Source organism: Symphodus melops (assembly GCF_947650265.1).
Source record: "Symphodus melops genome assembly, chromosome: 11".
Classification (NCBI taxonomy): domain Eukaryota; kingdom Metazoa; phylum Chordata; class Actinopteri; order Labriformes; family Labridae; genus Symphodus; species Symphodus melops.
In genome coordinates, this window is record NC_136701.1 from 21621672 (window position 1) to 21639561 (window position 17890).

Here is a 17890-nt window from a genome sequence, read left to right on the forward strand (position 1 = left end):
CTTGTTCATCTGCGTTTTTCCAGTGTTAGTGGATGTAAGTGGGGCACTAAGGCGGGGATGTCAGAATTCTTTAAAAGCCTTTCAGCACATCTGCACAGTGATGCAGAGGACACAGCGCTAACAAGAACCAGACTCACTTCATCTGAGTGGTCAGACAAGAATCAACGTTTAGGCACGCTTACACCAGGAGATGTTTGCGCATTTCTGTCTTCCTCTAATATATTGCAACATTGTTGTTGGGAGTTATCATAAATGACAACAATGCAATCTGCAAGGAATCAAATGTAATCCTGTTTTTAATCAAACTCCATCAATATGTCAAAAAATAATGGGGTGGAGGTTTACCTCACAATTCGGATGCACATTTGTTAACCTCAGCTGGTGATACTCCTCCACTCTGAGTAATCGCTCCATCTGGGAGTGTGTGCACAAATGTGCATGAGTGTGTGCATTTATCATTTAAAGACGGAAATCCCCCCGTTCTTGTTTTAGTGTGCTGCAGCTGCTTAATATTGACAGTCCGGGCTGTGGCTTGAAGGTGGGACCTCGGTACGGTGGCCAGTAGGGGCCAAACGCCCAAACAAATGTAAAAACACAATTGTGCTGCAAAAACAAAAAGGCGCCGCAAAAGGAAAAAAAAAGATCTGCAAAAAGGCAAAACAACTTTACAAGCATCAAATGTGCTGCAAGTACAGACAGAAAACTGAAGTCAAAAACATACTGTACATTCAGAGAACAACAAGTACAGAAACACTGCAAAAAGGCAAAACAACTGCATGTTTATTGCACTTCAGTTGCATTAAGTTGATTTTTGAAATTAAGGTTTACGTGAAGTTTTGGGGGCGCTGCCAGATATTTCACTTGCTGCAAATATATTTCTCCTGTTGTGAAAACCTCTGGTTAAAAAACGAGTTACCTCTCGACTCCTGCGGAGAAATAAGACTAAAACCAAGAATGCAGAATCACATCAGCTTCAGTGAAAGAGAGAAAGTCCACTGTCCGTACACCTCTCTTGTAAATGCAGCTTGCTCCAATCAAAACCGAAGCTTCTAATGCTTTGTTTTAATAATGTTAATGTCCAGCTGCTGATGCTCTTCTGAGCTCCTTGAAATAACGGAGTATTCAAAACATGAGGTGTAGTTGAGTGTCTGTGCGCATGCTTGGATAAATTAATTAAGATATAAATACAAATGTAATATTAAAATAAACCCCAAAATTAGAGTAAGAAAAAGTGTGTCAGTAAATTAGTAGTATTTAGTGTTGTGTTTTGTGTTTGTTGTGAGTGTATTAAATGTTTGTAGGCTGTTGGTAAGATCTCGGCCGATTGGCAACTTTAAAAGCAGCTCTTCGTTGGACAGCTCTGCCTTAAAGTATTCTTTCCAACACGCCACACAAGGTCCATAGAGTGAAATAATAGAGATGATTAAATCTGACGTCTCCATGTTAACAATAAACAAATGTCAGATATTTAAAAGAATTAGGTGAATTAAATAATAACTCCCTAATCACTGTCGATCAATAACAGTACTTGACAACGCTGTAGCAGTCTACATGTCTGTCAGAGATTAGCTGAGTCTTTTCCCAGATGTTTGTACCATTGAGAGATATGTGTTGAAATACAGCTGCTTTGTCTCTGAGACGTATGGGCCACCATCAGTGCAGCCCGACTGTTTTGTCTCCTCTAGTTGCCAGTGAAATCTCCACTCATGAGCCAGGAGGAGGGAGCCAGCCAGTATCAGCCCATGATATCATGAGAAAGGAAGCGAGCTGTGCTAAATGTTCCTAAGATCAGGTTTATGAAGCCCTTCCCTTCATCCCGTGGAAACAAAGAGAGCAGATTTACACGCTGACATCGGACATAAGATCGTATATGTGAACATCATCATCAGGAAAACATTGTGTAGTCAGGTGTTCCTGTTATTGTGTTCACTTCTCCCTTCAGACACACGGTGTCATCTTAATGCTTCACTCGAGTTGTGATCCAGGAAGATTGTGTTGAATCATGCACATATCACATTTTAACGGCTTGTTCTATCGTCTTGCTTTGCTGTTCCACAAAACACCTTTTGAATCCTCTGGCCAAGATATGAAATGCAGGAGGAAAATAAATATGTTTATTGTTCTGCACTGTTGCATGGTATTTTTGTCTCGTATTCCAATTGGATCTCAGGCCAAGAATCCCTGTTGTTATCTCTGCGCTGACAGACAGACTCTGGGCTCTGAATGGACTCTGCAGTACTTTGACTGTTTGTAGGAAAGTTTGGATAATGCATATGCATTTCTTCAGCATCATATGGAAGCCATTAAATATTGTTTTCTTTCAGTGGTCCACATGTTGTGGTAAAACACCTCCAAATGAAAGCTGTTGCCTGTAGTAACTCATCAAAACAATCACACATAGTTCATCTCAGCAAAACTCACAATTTCAGAAAACAGAAGAGAAGAAATGAGAGATAATTTCAGCTCTTAAGGATTTTATCTGTATTTATTTCCTGTTATAGTCCTGAGGTTTATAAATATTCAAGTAAACAATAACTCTAAAATGTGGACAGTCACTGTTGACGTATCTTTCATCAGTCCGGTCAGTTTTGTTTTGTACTCGTGGCTTTTGTGTGGATGCTGTAATGTTTTTACATTTACTGTATGTCGCCACATGGAAACGCATCGAAGTTGGTGTTTTAACCCCAACTGGAGAAGCAGAGAAACATTTAATAAAATGTCTCAAAAAATAAATTCATCAGTAAAACAAAAACAAAAAATCACCTGTTTCAGTATTTCATTGTGTGATATATTTGGTGATTAGTGTAACCATAACTACTTCATTTTGCATGTTGATGATCCCATAATCGTCTCTTTGCAAGGTCTCCTCTCCTGCCGTTTACACACATTTCACATATTTCTCATCTTTGTGTTACAGGCACAAAAAATGGGAGGTTCAAATACATTCCTTGATACTGATGCCCATAGAGACAAGAAGATCTCTTTTTACCACTCGTCAATCTTACTTCATGACTGCTGTTATTTGTACAATCACCGGACTCCTCATATTTTTCAGGCCGTTATTGAAATATCACAATTCAGAGGAATTCATCTTGTGCTGCGGATCATACATGGGAGTGGTCTCTCTCTGAGTCTTTGGACAGGCTCTGCAGCAGAGACCTCTGGAACGCCTCGTCAAGTGACTCTGGGATCAGAAACTCCAGCAGCAGGTCACAGATGCAGTAGATCAGGTGTCTGCAGAGATGCATTCGAGCAGGGTTAATGACACGCTGGTTTCTTTACATCTTCATACAGGAGACAACATTTTAACAGAACAGTGAAACTGCAGCAGACGTACTTATTTCTTTCTTAATTCTTTTCACCATTTCTTCGATATTAAACAGGTAGATTAAAGTCTTGTTATCCAATATAATCACAACACACTCTACATATACTGTACAACACTCTTTCAGAGCTAATCTTTGTTGTCTCACTTGTTGATCTGATGGTCCTGCAAAGACTCCAACATTGTCTCCAGGCTCAGTCTGTACTTCTCACTTCCCAGCAGGTCAGTGATCAGTTCTGTTCACGAGCAAACAGTGAGTCAAACCAAAGAGGACAACATGAGTTCAGGACTGTTCCAAACAGCCACCGTCTGAATGTAACAGCAGCTTCGTACCTGGAAGCAGCTGCATCAGACAGTCCAGACATTGCTCTTTGGTCTCCTCTCTCTCTGCAGCGCTGCGCTCGGGTCGGGGCTGAGCAGGCAGCGTGCCGCCCGGCCATACGGCTTCCTGCAGCACTTGTAAGTAAATCACCCAGCAGGGGGCGCTGGTAATGCGAGCGACTCCTACATCCAACCATCTAAGACAGAATGAAGCAAAAGTGTTCCCTGTTTTAAGTTACAAGAAGGAGTAACACAAACAAGCGTGCTGAAATCTCTGTAGACCGTCACAGAAACATTGTTTACTGACATGCTCAGTGAACCCCTCAAACTCCCAGAGGCGTAGGTCATGTCCAAAGGCAGAGGTCAGTACATTCAGTTAATGACAGCGGGACACTAGAGATTGGACAAGCAACATTCCCACAGACTACGTGGTGAAAAACAATCCCAGTGGAGACTCCCAGTAAGTATGACACATTACATTTAAAGAGGAAATTAATATTTGGAAAGGAACTCAAAGATAATGTCATGCAGCTCTTCAAACCCCTTAGCGTCTCATAAAGCCATCCGCTATAAAAAGAAGGATCCAGAATCTGGACGGTCAGCTGTACAAGGAACGGCATCAACATAGTGACGACTGTCACTGCTACTGCATGTCTCTGTTGTGAAGGATAAATTATTAGAAAGTTATTGCAAAAGTTTCAAAGCAGCAGCTCGACCTATTCTGGGCAACTATTTTGAGCCCACAAAGCCGAAACAAAACAAGTGTAATAAAGAAATCCTTATTCACTTATATAATAGGTGTAATATCGTAATGAGGGTTCAGGCTACTGGCAGACAGGATTGGTTGATGCTGTGTGTTTGTGTACTGTAGTTATGTGTGTGCAGATGCACATGTAGATGTAGATGTATAAACATTTGTGGTACAGCTTTAGTCTCTATTGATTGTGCACACTTAAACATCACTTCTGTATCATTTGTATTTTTTGTGCTTTATATCGTAAAATGATTATAAACTCAAACAGGCATGTGCAAAAGGATATAGAATAAATAAGTAATGCTCAAACTCATATAGGTAGAACGAGAGGCGTACCTCTCGATGAAGGTGCCAAACAGCAGTCTGATGGTCTTCTGAATGTTCTCAGTGCACAGCCAGCTCCACTGGTCCTTCATCAGCAGACACAAGATGTTCAAAGCAACATCTGCCACAGCTGTGTCTGAAGTTCAAACACGAAAAGAGAGGCACATTCAAACAGACATGAATAATCAAGTATAATCATGAATACTACGGATACGCCACAAACATGGATTTAAAAGTGGATGTTTGCTGCGGCCAAGTGGTGATATTGTGTTACTGCATGTTGAACCAACGTTTTGTTGTGAGAAGTAAAAAGATCAAACCTGTCCATAATGTAACTGTGTGACTCAAGAATAAACAGAATATTTGTCTTATGTCATTGTTGCTCTTTGTTGTCATTGGTGATTTCTTCTTTAGGTCAGAGACTCTATTACAACTATGAACTAAACTAACAACATTGAGACTGTTTTGTTGAACCTGTGCCGTGAGTTTTCCCTGAAGTCTTCTTGTCTTTGCCCGGCTGCTCACAGCTCTGCCTGGCCGTCTGTCTTCCACTTGGCTCACATAAAAGTCTCTCCTGCTCCAGGACAAAGTTCTCCAGGCCTGACAGAGACATCCCATTGAGGACCTGAAGAGTCAACATGAGCATGAGAGAAAATATAACCTATGTAACACACATTAATCAACCATAGTCAGTAAATGGAGAACAGGAACTTACAGCGCTGCCTTCACTGAAGCAGTACGTCACTTTGGGGTGGAGTTCGGGTATATTGAGAGATGGGGAGATCTTGCTTGGGAACATAAGCCTCCTTATGTAGAAAAAAACACAAAAAACAGGCCAGAGACAAACTCACAAGAGTACCAAAAAATAACATTCAGTATCCTCAGGTGAACTCTACTGTGATCTGTTCTTTTCCACACGTGCACTCTTGGTCATTTGTAGACAGTTTCAGGATAGCCTCTGACATTTTCCCCTTTCGCACATCTACCTCACAGCAGGAGGAGACAACAGAGAGAAGATGGGATGTAATTGGATGTATTTTCAGTTTCATCAAATGAGTGGAAAAGAACATACAGACAAGTAGAAAAGAGTATGCAGCAGCTTCATTATGTGCACAAACATCCCACTGGTTTTACACTGGTCTCATTACATGAACGTCATCACTCCGGCCCTAACGTTAGCGCTGAATTTTCCTCAATATAAGCAGCTGCATTGCTTAACTTTACACAGGAATTCTGGCATGAAAAAATCCAGATAAAGTGAAGATGGCATTTTTGGATGTTAACGTCCAGACATGCAGCTATTAACGACAATTTTGGGACGTTTTCAGAACTTTGTGCATGTGTGAATGGGACTTATGATTGAACTGAATGTTGTGAGACAGAAAGAGTTTCCTTACCTGCTTGTTATGGAGCCTCTGAGTAGAGGGAAGGTAGAATAAAACATAAGAAAAAAACTTCACTGCTCCACACAGTATATAAAAGTAATGAATAACTTTACTCTTTTTTCTAGTACATTAATCCAGTACACTACTTAACACATCCTTCCCAACCTGAGATGTATCCAAATGACTCAGCCTAAAAAGGATACTGACTGTTTGGTATATTTCAAAGGAAAATTAAAAACTCTGTTGAGGGCTCACAGGTTGCTCCGGTTTGTTACTAAGGCGTCATACGGCATCGGCTCTTACCTGTTCTTACGGCTGTCCATTGCTCTGCCATCAGCGTCTCCTTCCAGCTCCTCTGTTGGACTGACGAGATCAGGATGAGGGAACGCTGTCTTCAGAGTGTCTAAAGCATTTTCCACCATCTTTAAAGGCAATCAAGTGGGATAAAGATTGATGATAAGACATGAGATTAGTATAAAGATACCAAACATAATGTGTAGACGATATTTTCTAATAAACTAACAGTAATGAAGAACTCTCCAGAAAAAGGGAGGTGGTTGAATTTAATTAAATGTGTTTTTTTCCTCTCAGGAGATCTGTCATGGTTCGATCATTTCTCACCTTATCAATTCTTGATTTGGCAAAAGGCTTTTTTTCAAAATACGTGCAAACATCTGAGTTGAGCGACAGGAACTCCTGCATGTCCTCACTGTTGGATGTCTCAGGAATGCTGTTCAGTTGCTATAAAATAAATGTATTAAATTATAGAAACACAGAAATCGATAGAATTATAATCTCAGTACGTACTTTAAGGAACATATCCAGTTGGCTTTTGCGAGCTTCGACCTTGTCGTTGTCTGTATTTCCAAACAGGAGGTCAGGGAACATTTTCTTCGGACCTTTGACGTCTGAAATCCATAACAGGAAAAACGTTTACTTCTGGTTAATTTGACTTTCAAAGACAGGAGAATAAAATCGATGAGATAGATTCTTGTTGCAGCTAAAATACATGAAAACATAAACATACAGTACATAATGAAAGGTCATCTGAGAGACAATAATGGCACCTGTTTTAGACATTTCAAATTGCTATAGCTTGTAAAAATAATCCCTCAAGTCTAGTCTGATTAAAGAGTCATCAGTATAGATTTCAGCCTGTTTCATAACCAGCTCAAAAGTCTTCAGGAGCTTTGAGCAGGTTATGAAAGTATGGTGGATGGATCTGTGTTGTCACATTTAAACGTAATCTGAGCGATGTCTTACTGATTCTGGAAGGAACCACATTTAATCTGATTAAAGTTATCAACAGTTATCAACAGGGTGGATTAAAAGCAAGCAGACCTGAAAGGCCTTTGTTAAAGATTTCCTCAGGAGAATTACACAGGCAGTCGTATGTTGGAGCAGATTTTACAAACGCAAGTTCAGGACAGGATCAGCAAAGACGTTAACAAGTAAGGCTCGTCAATATCAACACAAACTGGAAATGACTGAAGGTCAATGGTCAGTTAAAGCAGAGGATCATCATTTCTTACTCTTGATTAACTTCTTGACTTCGGGCTTCTCCTCTAAACGTGTCTGTAAGTTGAGGAACTCGCTGTATCTCCTGTTGACTGTGCGACAGGAAGCAAGCTGCTGAGCACAGTCGCTCTCTGCTTCGGTAAACGTCTCAAACTGAAACAAGAAGAAGAAAATGTTCATTATTGTTTAACAACAGTACATGTCCAAAATATAGGAGTGGGAATTGGCAAATGACGATTGAAACAATACCTTAATATGATACCATACTACAACATATGATAATTACAAACAATACCATAGACGTCAACAAATAATGTGGATTAATCAATATCAGTAGCCAAATCAACTCAATGCTGCCTTTTAGTACAGCTCATGATGAGAGATGAGGTTTATTATTAGGCTGATAAAGACATCCGAGAAAATGGAGGCAATGTGGGAGCCATGACACCAAAAGAAGTCATTAAACGGACATCGGAATCAGCAATCAGATAAATTGTTATTTGAAACATCGGCGATGGCATTGGTTCTTATTTTCCCAATCGATGCATCCCAAATCTGATAAGTGCATCTGATTAAAATATCGACCTCTGTGCATCGACAAGTCTTTAGTGGAAGCACACGAGTTGGAACGACCACATAGTGAAGTATCAGTTTTGTGTCTCACATCTATACAAACAGGAAGGTGTTACCTTTACAGTGTAGAGAGTGTAGGGATGAATGCCTGTGCCGCGCTGCTCCATTGAGTTGACGGTACCAGAAATCTGCACATTCTGGATGTTGACAGCTGAAGCTTGGTTGTTAGGGGGATCAAAATTGCAGGGGCTTAGACAAAATCTTCTTGGAGGTATAACTGGGGATTTTTCCTGGGCGATACCAGCCGACCACAGGGATTCCTCAGGCACCACCACCTTTGACGCGCGATTTTTCAGAGGAGCGAAGCATCCAAAGTCTTCATCGTCCTTCAGAGGGCAGAAATTCTTTGGAGGGCCACAGTCACAAAAGCCTCCGGAGAGATCATCCTCAGAGTCCGAAGGAATCAGGGAGTCTAAACCGATCATTTTGGAGTCTGATGAGCGGCAGTAATGTCCAGGTGAGAGAGAACAGCAGTTTACTTTGCATGGTGTGAGTAAACCTGCATGGCAACCTTCTAGCCTCCCAGCAGACAACAAGCTGGCCATGCTGCCCTGTGACGAATCCCTCTGACTCTGCAGATCCTCACAGTCTGAGGAGCTTCTGCCCGCTTGATCAGAAGAAGACTCTGACCTGCACGTCGTCCAGGACTCCTGCTGGATCGGACATCTGTACAGATCTTGTGCAGGGAGCTCGTCCACGCTGATTGATTGGTTGATTGGCTCTCTGGACCTGGCGATTATGTCCACAATAGTCTGATTGAGCCAGTCAGGATCAGCCACCCTGCTTATGAGAGGCAGCAGCACATTGCAGGTGATGAGTTCAGTAACTACGTAACCACCAGTTCTTGTTTCCATCTGAGGGTATGGAACTAGCACATGTAGGACGAGGTTTACTAGAGCTCTGGCGTAGCTGAGCTCAGCAGCTGCACTGCTCACAGCCGGGTGAGGGGAGTCTACCTCACTGTAGAGCTGCCATAGGCTGATTCTCTCCATCTCTGTCGACTGTATTTGTATTGCTGTCATGTAGTTCTGCAGGTGACAGCCGTACAGCTCAAGCAGCCGCTGAACAAGCGCTTTTCTGTCCAGGCGCCTTGCACGCTCCTTTAGCTCCATCACTGACTCTAGCATTGAATTACGCACTGCAAGTTCAAACTCCCCCTCCACCTCTGGCAGCAGAGTGCGATACCAGGACGACACAAAGTCTCGCACGGCTTTGTGGACGGCACTGTGGATCTCGTGGTTCAACCTCCACTCATGTTCAGGTGAATACAGAGGTGGGCTCACTTTGCCAAGAGGCAGAAAGTGTTCCAGGTGGAGAAGGCTGTTTGCATCCAGCGCAGCACGGGACCCCAACCATCCCCCGAGAACCACCAGGAGGCTGGTGAAGATGCAGAGTAGCCAGACGTTCACGAGAAGGTGAAAGAGGACGAGCCATGCCAGCAGAGCTCCGAGCCCCAGCAACCTCCGCTGACCCAGGACCTCCGATAGAGTCCACGGGTTAGAGGCCTTGGTGGATGGCATTATTGTCTGGACAATAAGTCCTGCAGAAAAGAAAGACTGGGGTTTATCCTGTCATATAACAAGTAACTAAAATATTTTAATTGTAAAAGAGCAAACAGCCTGAATCCACAAATGATCACATTTACAATGTTTTTTCAAACTGATTAGACATTTCACTTTTGATTATAGCTGCATCCAGGAAAAAGTGCGTTCTGAAGTGATCTGAATATTATAAATCATTTGTTTGATTGTTTGATCAGTAAAATGTTAGAGAAGAATGAAATAAATGATTCTGTATAAAGTTTTAGAAACCATTTCGATAGAGCAAGATGCAGATGAATCTGTGTCCAGAAGAACAGTCATACTCTTTAAACAGTTGGTCTGGTTAAAATATAGATTCATTAATCCATTGCAATTATGAGATTCCCAATTTAATATCACTTCAGAAAAATGCAGAGATAGATTTTGCTGTTGTTGTAATAACATCCCTCTCCACTCGGGGCACTGTGGGCAATCTGGGCAGGAGATTTGTTCACTTTACATATTGATTGAAATGTACACTTGGAAAAATGTATTATAAACTACATATGTGAGTATTATCACAAAAAACCTTTTCAGAAGGGTTTTAACAACTCCTCTCAGTCGCTCAATCACTAAATCAATAAAATAAAACAGATTCAAACCTTGTTTTTATTATTTTATAATCTCAATTGTTTTTTGTTTTTTTTTCATTTACATTATTCATTACTCCTTTAATCACTTACATGTCACATGGTGCAGAATTTCACCATCTGAATCAAAGGTAAAGCACCCATTAAAAAAATACTTTCTTAATGTCTTGACCTGACTTCCTTTACAGTATCATAGAGTCCATAGATAGATAGATAGATAGATAGATAGATAGATAGATACTTTATTGATCCCGAGGGAAATTCAGGAAATTTGGTATAAACAGCTCAGGTACTATAATTATTATTTAGTTCAACAGTAAATAATGCTGTTACAAAATGCAAAAGAGAACAAATTCAAATCTTCTTACAACGTGGAAGAGCTAGCTTAATCATTTAGCAACTCATTCATTATAACACCATGCACTAAGCCCTCTTGTAGCCTGCAGGCTGACAGTCAGGTTACTGACAGTTTACTGCTGCTCATAGGAAATATTCATCGTAGTAAAATATGCATTACCTCAAAGGTTGTAGGATCTTTGTTACCCGAGTACATGCTGCATTAGACGTCCTCCTCCTGCTGCACATTGCTTTAATCCTCCAAGAAAGATTACCAGGATCAGACTTGGCCCATATGGACAAAATGCTAGGCTAACTAGCATTCAGGTGAGGTGTCCATTTGGCCTTCCTGTGTGTGGAAGAAGAAACAATGATTTAGAAGCTCTGAAACAGACACTTTTATGTAGTTTTATAGAGTTTGTGTTTGACTATTTATATTGACAAATAAATTAGAGATTGATACAACTTAACATTGCCATGTAAATTGAAAATATTTCAATAACCACCGACTTCCTATATAATAGTTTAACAGAGCTAGTAGTTCCTTCAGGGTCTGGGTGCTTCCTTGCACCTTCTCATGATCCTTGTTGCATCCCTCTTATATCTCAGACAGGAACATCTCTCTTCTCTTCTATAGTGTGTTTTGTTTGTACAGCACTTTGGTCAACCAAGGTTGTTTTTAAATGTGCTATAGAAATAATAAACAAGCATTCTTTAGCTGCTTCAACACCATGGCCAGAGTCTGCAGGTGCTCACGATCATTTTTCCCTTTCAGCAGGATGTCATCCAGAAAAATGGCCACAAGAGGGATGCCTTGCAGTAGTCTCAACATGGTACATTGAAAATTGCAAGGCTAGATGATACTCCAAAAGGTTCTGTGCATGTACACACCTTTTTTAGTATCAATGTTTACATACTGTTTTGTTTCCACATTCAAAGGGATTTGGTAATATGCCTGAGTTAGATCAAGTTTTGTAAACGCTGAAAGGCTGGTGCAAAGATGTCCTCAATTCTGTTCCAGTTTTGTTACCTGATTGACAGTCAGTTTGTATTCTCCGCACAGTCTCGCTGTGTCATCTAGCTTTAACACAGGGACCACAGGCTTACTCAGCATATTTTACTGGTTCAATTATCTCCTGGATGAAGAGACCATTAAGTTCAGCCTGACCTCTTCCTCTTCATGTTGTTGTTATATTATTGCTTCAATTCCATAATGCATGCCATATATAATAAATAATAAAACCAGCATTAATAAAGTAAAAAAAATAAAAATATATTATTAATAGTAAATAATTTTACAAATACTCTATAAGTCACTTTATTTACCGAGGCTAATTAAAAATAAATATCCAGTAAAAAAAAAATAAAAAAAAAATAAAATAAAATATATATATATATATATATATATATATATATATATATATATATATATATATATATATATATATATATATATAAAAGGTCTATGACGCACACTACTTGCTTATAGGGTACAGTATTGTGTGACGTGAATGACGTTCATCACGCTCATCACGCTGTAATAACGCAGCTGTTCACGCCCACATCTGACAAACAGTCCGGCAGCTTACAGTTGCAGAAAGCAGAAGCTGTTTCCATCCACGACGACGTCTACCATGGCACCTGTGAAGGTCGACAGCTCAGGTTGGAAACCTCCTTTTTTTTCACCCTCGCTGCATGTTTCAAGTGGAGAAAGAAGACAGCTCCACGTTTTCACCGGCTCATGGTGTTACAGCGCTGAAATGACAGAAAAGGTTTAAAGATGCATGAGAGAAGCACATCACCTTATCGCTAAATTTTCCGCATATTTCAGCTCGTATTTCAAGGTCGGTTGTTTGTGTTGTTGCTTACTGGTCACGATGAAGGAGACTCCATATGGCAGTAACTCAATGGCCTCTCCGCTGAGCTGCTGCACGCGCAGGTTTCATCTCCACTTGCATCAGCTCTGTTTGTTTTGTCATTATGCAAAAGACTAATACGCATGCATCCCATGAGACTGTGTGATCTCAGTTTTGATCCTCTATTCTACGGCTCGTATTTAAGTGTAAAAAACAACAACAAATGTTTTTCACTCAAAAGCTTCTGAATCAAACGCTGCAAATCTTTATAAACATGATGCGTTGATGATAAAAAGCTGCGAAACAGGTTGACTACTGTAGATATGGTTTCGTATTAACATGCAGCCTTTATGTTATTGAAGTGGTGCTGTGCAGTGTCATAACACGCCCAAACATTTTGTTGTTGAAGGAAGTCTTCTCGCTTTACAGAGACTCAGAGTCTGCAGAGACAAACACACAGCGTGCAGTCACTTTAAAATGAGTCTACTTTCATGTCAACAGGTCATATTTCCCCTCATCTGGATTTTGCTGGTTTTTCTATTATGTTGTAGAGTTTTGAAAGGAAATCCAACTTTTGAACATCACAAAAAGTATGATAAAGAGAAATCCTGCTTTCAAGAAGATTTTTAATTTTTAATTTTTTAAATATAAAAACATCTTGTTTGCTGCTTTTGATGAAATCTGTGTTTATAGAAATACCAAATTAAAAAGTATGGCTGCCGGACAGATTGTGAAATTCAGGAGTTGCAGGAGTTTTTTGATTACTTAACAGTGATGGTCAAAGGACCACATGAAGTCCCAATACAAACACTTGATGTGTGTGATGGGGGGGGTGTCTCTTGTTTGGCGGTTCTCACTTGAGGCATATTTACAGACTTCGAAAAGTGTAAATTCTGGATTTCAGTTCTTTGTTTCAATGTAACAAAGCAAACGTTGTATTAATAAACAAAGATTACTCCTCAACTGCAGTAATATATTACACCTATGGAAATGTAGGTGTTCATTTGTGTATTAAATGAAAGCATTATGTTTGTTCCCTGTGTTACTGAGCGCTCCCTTGCAGCAGTTTTGGGGTTAATGGGACAGAGTGTGGACAGTAATTCAACTCATGTGTTGTAAAGGCTGGAATGTGCCCGAAAAATGCAGAAAACCTTTAAAGATGTTCCTCTCTGTCTGTGTTGGAAAATGTTGTCACACCTTCTGCGCTGAGTTGTGCAACAAGCTGCATTTCTATGGCTGCCGCTCTGTAAACACACGAGCCACAACACATACCATAGGCAGAGTTCAGTTAGTGGGTGGAGTTCACATTCACAGGCATAAACAGACATGTAGTGGTCAAAGAAACTGCCTGAACAAAATCAGATTACAAATATAAAGATAGATATTTTTTATTTATTGTTGATGGGATTTATTTATTATTTTTGATCATTGAATTCATGTCTGCACAGCAAGAAGGAACTACTGATGTCTTTGTTTTGTGCAGATGAAACGGTGCCTGTTGAAAATGGAAAAACAAAGGTATGCATCGCTTCAATACAGAAGGGACTGGAGACAATTGCCCCTCTGGTTCGCTCTGTAGAAGAGACGCCTGAGCCCATCTCCACTGAAGTGCATGGCACCATCCCTTCCTGGATCAATGGAAACCTGCTACGCAACGGCCCGGGGAAGTTTGAGTTTGGGAATACACAGTGAGTGAGATCAACTCCACACCCTCAACACACACAAGAAAACTTAAACAGCTGTGATGAGTTTTTAAAGGTGCATATTATACTCCTTTTCAATCAGTTTAAAAAAAAAAGTATCAGAGCTCCCCAAGACATGTCTGGAAAGTTTCTTGTCAAAAATCCTGTATTTGATCATGTCTATAAACCCCTTTGTTTCAGCCCTGTTCAGAACAGGCTGTTTCTGTGTCTGTAGCTTTAAATATGTAAATGAGCTGTGTCTGACCACGTCCCTCTGTGGAAGTGCTTAATGCCTTGGCCAATTGTTTACAGTGGAAAGTTGGAATCATGGGACAGAACAAACACCTTATTGTAGGAGGGTCACCCATCTGGAGGAGGGGTTCCCTTTGTGATGTCACAAAGGGAAACTCTGAATGGCCTGTTAGATTTCACAGTTTCTGAAAAGACTAAAAGAAGGAGTGGATGGACTCATATTTGGGGTGGTTATAGACAAACTTGGGAATTATGTTTGTGTTTATTTTTGTGTTTATTTACCTTTACCTTTAACCTTTGTTTGTTTTTTATCCCAGCTTCAACCACTGGTTTGATGGGATGGCCATGCTCCACAAGTTCAAGATTGAAGACGGCCAGGTGACATACATGAGTCGATTCCTACGCAGCGACGTCTACAAGAAGAACAGCGAGAGGGATCGCATTGTGATATCAGAGTTTGGAACCCTCGCCATGCCCGACCCCTGCAAGAACTTCTTCCAGCGCTTTTTGTCTCGCTTTGAGATGATCCGTGAGTATAAAAAGAGAGGGAATTAGGTTGGGACAAGATATTGTGCAAGAACGTTGCTTTACTTTGTGACATTAACAAGCTTAAGATTGGGACACAGTGGGATCAGCTGGGTAAAATGAGGATCAGCTGGAAAAATGGAGAACAAAATGTTTCAGCTGCAGAACATTTAAAACACTCATGTCATGTTATAGCTGTGTTGAGGACTTGGTTGGAGCCTCTTAAGTAAATCAAGTTATGTAATCCCAGCACCCCCAAGGCTTACATAACACACATCTGCAAATACAGCGGGAAACCAGAGAGGGGAGCAGGCCTCTCCTCATGGTTCACATTCCCGTTGGAATTTTCAGTGCGCCACAGACTGCAGAGCAGAATGGTTAACCATTGTTTCTGTTTTGCTACACTTTTGTTTCTCTTTCACAGAGCCTACTGACAATGCAAGTGTTAGCTTTGTGCAATACAAAGGTGACTACTATGTCAGCACAGAGACCAACTTCATGCACAGAGTGGACCCTGAGAATCTGGAAACTTTGGAAAAGGTACCTTCATGAACATTGTGGAATTACAGATGTAAATATAAATGCCAGGAAGGAAATAGCTTCAGACTCAGAAACAGGCTGTTCTAAGCAGGGCTGTAACAGAGGGGTTTAAAGGCCTGATCGAAGACGGTCAGAGAGTCAGCTTGATTGGGGATATATATATATATCTCCAATTTACTCCAGTTTACTTAAGTGTTCACTTACCACCAAAATTGAGCAAATCCCCTTAATTGCCAATTTATACCACAGAAATAAACATGTTAACAGCCAGGCACAAAAATGCTTTTTCTTGGTTGATCAAAGGTTAAGTGGAGGCAGAATTTCCATTCTGGTGGCTGCCAATAGTTGCACAAGTTGACTCTTTCATAAGCTTCGACCGGAGAGCTAGTTGTGCCAGAATGTCTCAGCAGCTCCATCTGACTCTTTTTTCACGTTTGGACATTTTAAAAATCAAGCTCAATCTTTTTCAGTTTCTTTAAAACCAGCTTCCTCGAGCTTTAGTTATTATTATTTTTCATAATTTTACAGCATTTATTCTTCTATCCAGGTATAAAACCTGTATGTCCTGTGTTTTGTAGGTAGACTGGAGCAAGTTCATTGCTGTAAATGGAGCTACCGCTCATCCGCACTCTGACCCTGATGGTACCACCTATAACATGGGAAACTCTTATGGAAGCAAAGGTTTGTCCCATCATACAGTACATTAGACTTGATGCAGGACAAATTATAGGTATGACAACAATGATGATTCCCTGGTGCCAGATGTAAATATTTCAATATCTATTCTCAACAGATTTCCCTGATATCATACCAAGAGTTAACCCTGTGGGTCAACACATGTCAGATTAAATTTGTGTGCAAGCTAATAAGAGGTACACTTTTATCCAGGGGCCCTGTACAACATCATCCGAGTCCCGCCTGAGAAGAAAGACACCACAGACACCCTGCAAGGAGCCAAAGTACTCTGCTCCATCGTGCCTGCAGACAAGTCCCACCCCTCCTATTACCACAGCTTTGGTAAGAAAGCACTCCTGGACGTCAGAGGTTCTGTCTGTGTCCTTTTACGCCTCTGATAAATAATCTTCTCCTGCTCACAGCCATGTCTGAGAATTACGTGGTGTTCATCGAGCAGCCGATAAAGATGGACCTGCTGAAGATAGTCACGTGCAAGCTGAGGGGGAAGGCTCTGAGCGAGGGCATCTATTGGGATCCAAAGCTGCAAACTGTCTTCCATCTCGTCGACAAGCGTACAGGCGAGGTGAGAGGTGGCTCTTATTGCTGCGAGACTGAATAAATTCCTCCCCTGTAGATCCTTGAGCATCTAATCATTGTTCGTTCACCACAGGTCAGCTCAGTGAAGTACCACACCAAAGCCATCTCCGTCTTCCACCAAATCAACGCCTTCGAGGAGGACGGGTTCTTGATGCTCGACATGTGCTGTTCTGACGACGGCCAGGCCATCAACAACTACCTCATCCAGAACCTACGAAAGTCAGGAGACGCGTTGGATGAGGTCAGCATGTCAAGACGAAACACACAGTTCACGGAAGGAAGGAATAAAATGAACGCGAAATCATCACGATTGTATTTTGTCACATGACGTTTTGTTGTACGATTGCACCAAGAAACAAACTTTAATAGATACGTTACCTAAATGAACTCCTGCATTGTTCTTCAAATGTCTCCCACAGGTGTACAACACCTTGTCCCGGGCTTTCCCTCGCCGCTTTGTTCTTCCACTCAGTGTGACCCAGGAAACCCCGACAGACCAAAACCTGAACACTCGGCCCTCAAGTGAGGCAACCTGTGTCAAAATCAGCAAAGACAAGGTGAGTTAGAGACAATTATTATTACAATAACCTGCATCTGTCTCACTTTACATGTTCAACAAAAAAAAAAACAACCAAGCAGGTGTTTACATTCAGGCAAAGAAGTTAAAGCAATTAGTTAATTAGTTAGCAAATTAAAGTTTCTGATATTATGATAAACTTATAAAATAAAGGAAAACTATGAACAGGAAGGGAGGGATTTTTGTTTTCCATTTTATTTATTTTGTTTCTCTTTTTCCATCTTAACATAAACTGAGAGTCTTTTTCCCACCTAATGGGATTTTTTTAAAGCGATAATTACATGAAGATTGCGTAATGGTTTAATTTGAAGACATAAAGAACATAACAACCTTTTCACATTTTCTTTACACAGTTTCTAAAGTGAGTATTAATAATTCCTTGTATTTTAATAATGCCTGAATGTGTTACAGTTGAAGTTT

At 40.7% G+C, this 17890-nt stretch overlaps 2 protein-coding genes across 3 annotated transcripts in view; one reads left to right on the top strand and one right to left on the bottom strand.

The window, feature by feature from the left end:
* Nucleotides 1-2490: 2490 nt before the first annotated feature.
* snx19a (sorting nexin 19a) overlaps nucleotides 2491-17890 on the bottom strand; it is an 86571-nt gene continuing 71171 nt past the window's right edge. The window contains exons 8-20 of the mRNA XM_079355527.1: nucleotides 10948-11115; nucleotides 8317-9800; nucleotides 7642-7780; nucleotides 6917-7017; nucleotides 6731-6850; nucleotides 6413-6531; nucleotides 6122-6139; nucleotides 5440-5530; nucleotides 5199-5349; nucleotides 4737-4860; nucleotides 3659-3843; nucleotides 3474-3561; nucleotides 2491-3234 (exon numbers count right to left, since the gene is read on the bottom strand). Of these exons, the coding sequence (XP_079211653.1) occupies nucleotides 3105-3234; nucleotides 3474-3561; nucleotides 3659-3843; nucleotides 4737-4860; nucleotides 5199-5349; nucleotides 5440-5530; nucleotides 6122-6139; nucleotides 6413-6531; nucleotides 6731-6850; nucleotides 6917-7017; nucleotides 7642-7780; nucleotides 8317-9780 (2730 nt within the window). The 5' untranslated portion in view covers nucleotides 9781-9800; nucleotides 10948-11115 and the 3' untranslated portion in view covers nucleotides 2491-3104. The remainder of the gene's footprint in view (nucleotides 3235-3473; nucleotides 3562-3658; nucleotides 3844-4736; nucleotides 4861-5198; nucleotides 5350-5439; nucleotides 5531-6121; nucleotides 6140-6412; nucleotides 6532-6730; nucleotides 6851-6916; nucleotides 7018-7641; nucleotides 7781-8316; nucleotides 9801-10947; nucleotides 11116-17890) is intronic.
* LOC306831423 (carotenoid-cleaving dioxygenase, mitochondrial-like) overlaps nucleotides 12318-17890 on the top strand; it is an 86657-nt gene continuing 81084 nt past the window's right edge. For both annotated transcript variants that reach the window (XR_013780083.1, XM_079355529.1), the window contains exons 1-9: nucleotides 12318-12428; nucleotides 14106-14310; nucleotides 14874-15085; nucleotides 15506-15621; nucleotides 16200-16302; nucleotides 16510-16638; nucleotides 16719-16879; nucleotides 16967-17134; nucleotides 17313-17450. Coding sequence is in view for 1 of the 2 variants with exons in the window: in XM_079355529.1 (XP_079211655.1) it covers nucleotides 12401-12428; nucleotides 14106-14310; nucleotides 14874-15085; nucleotides 15506-15621; nucleotides 16200-16302; nucleotides 16510-16638; nucleotides 16719-16879; nucleotides 16967-17134; nucleotides 17313-17450 (1260 nt within the window). In the remaining variant the exon portion in view is untranslated. The remainder of the gene's footprint in view (nucleotides 12429-14105; nucleotides 14311-14873; nucleotides 15086-15505; nucleotides 15622-16199; nucleotides 16303-16509; nucleotides 16639-16718; nucleotides 16880-16966; nucleotides 17135-17312; nucleotides 17451-17890) is intronic.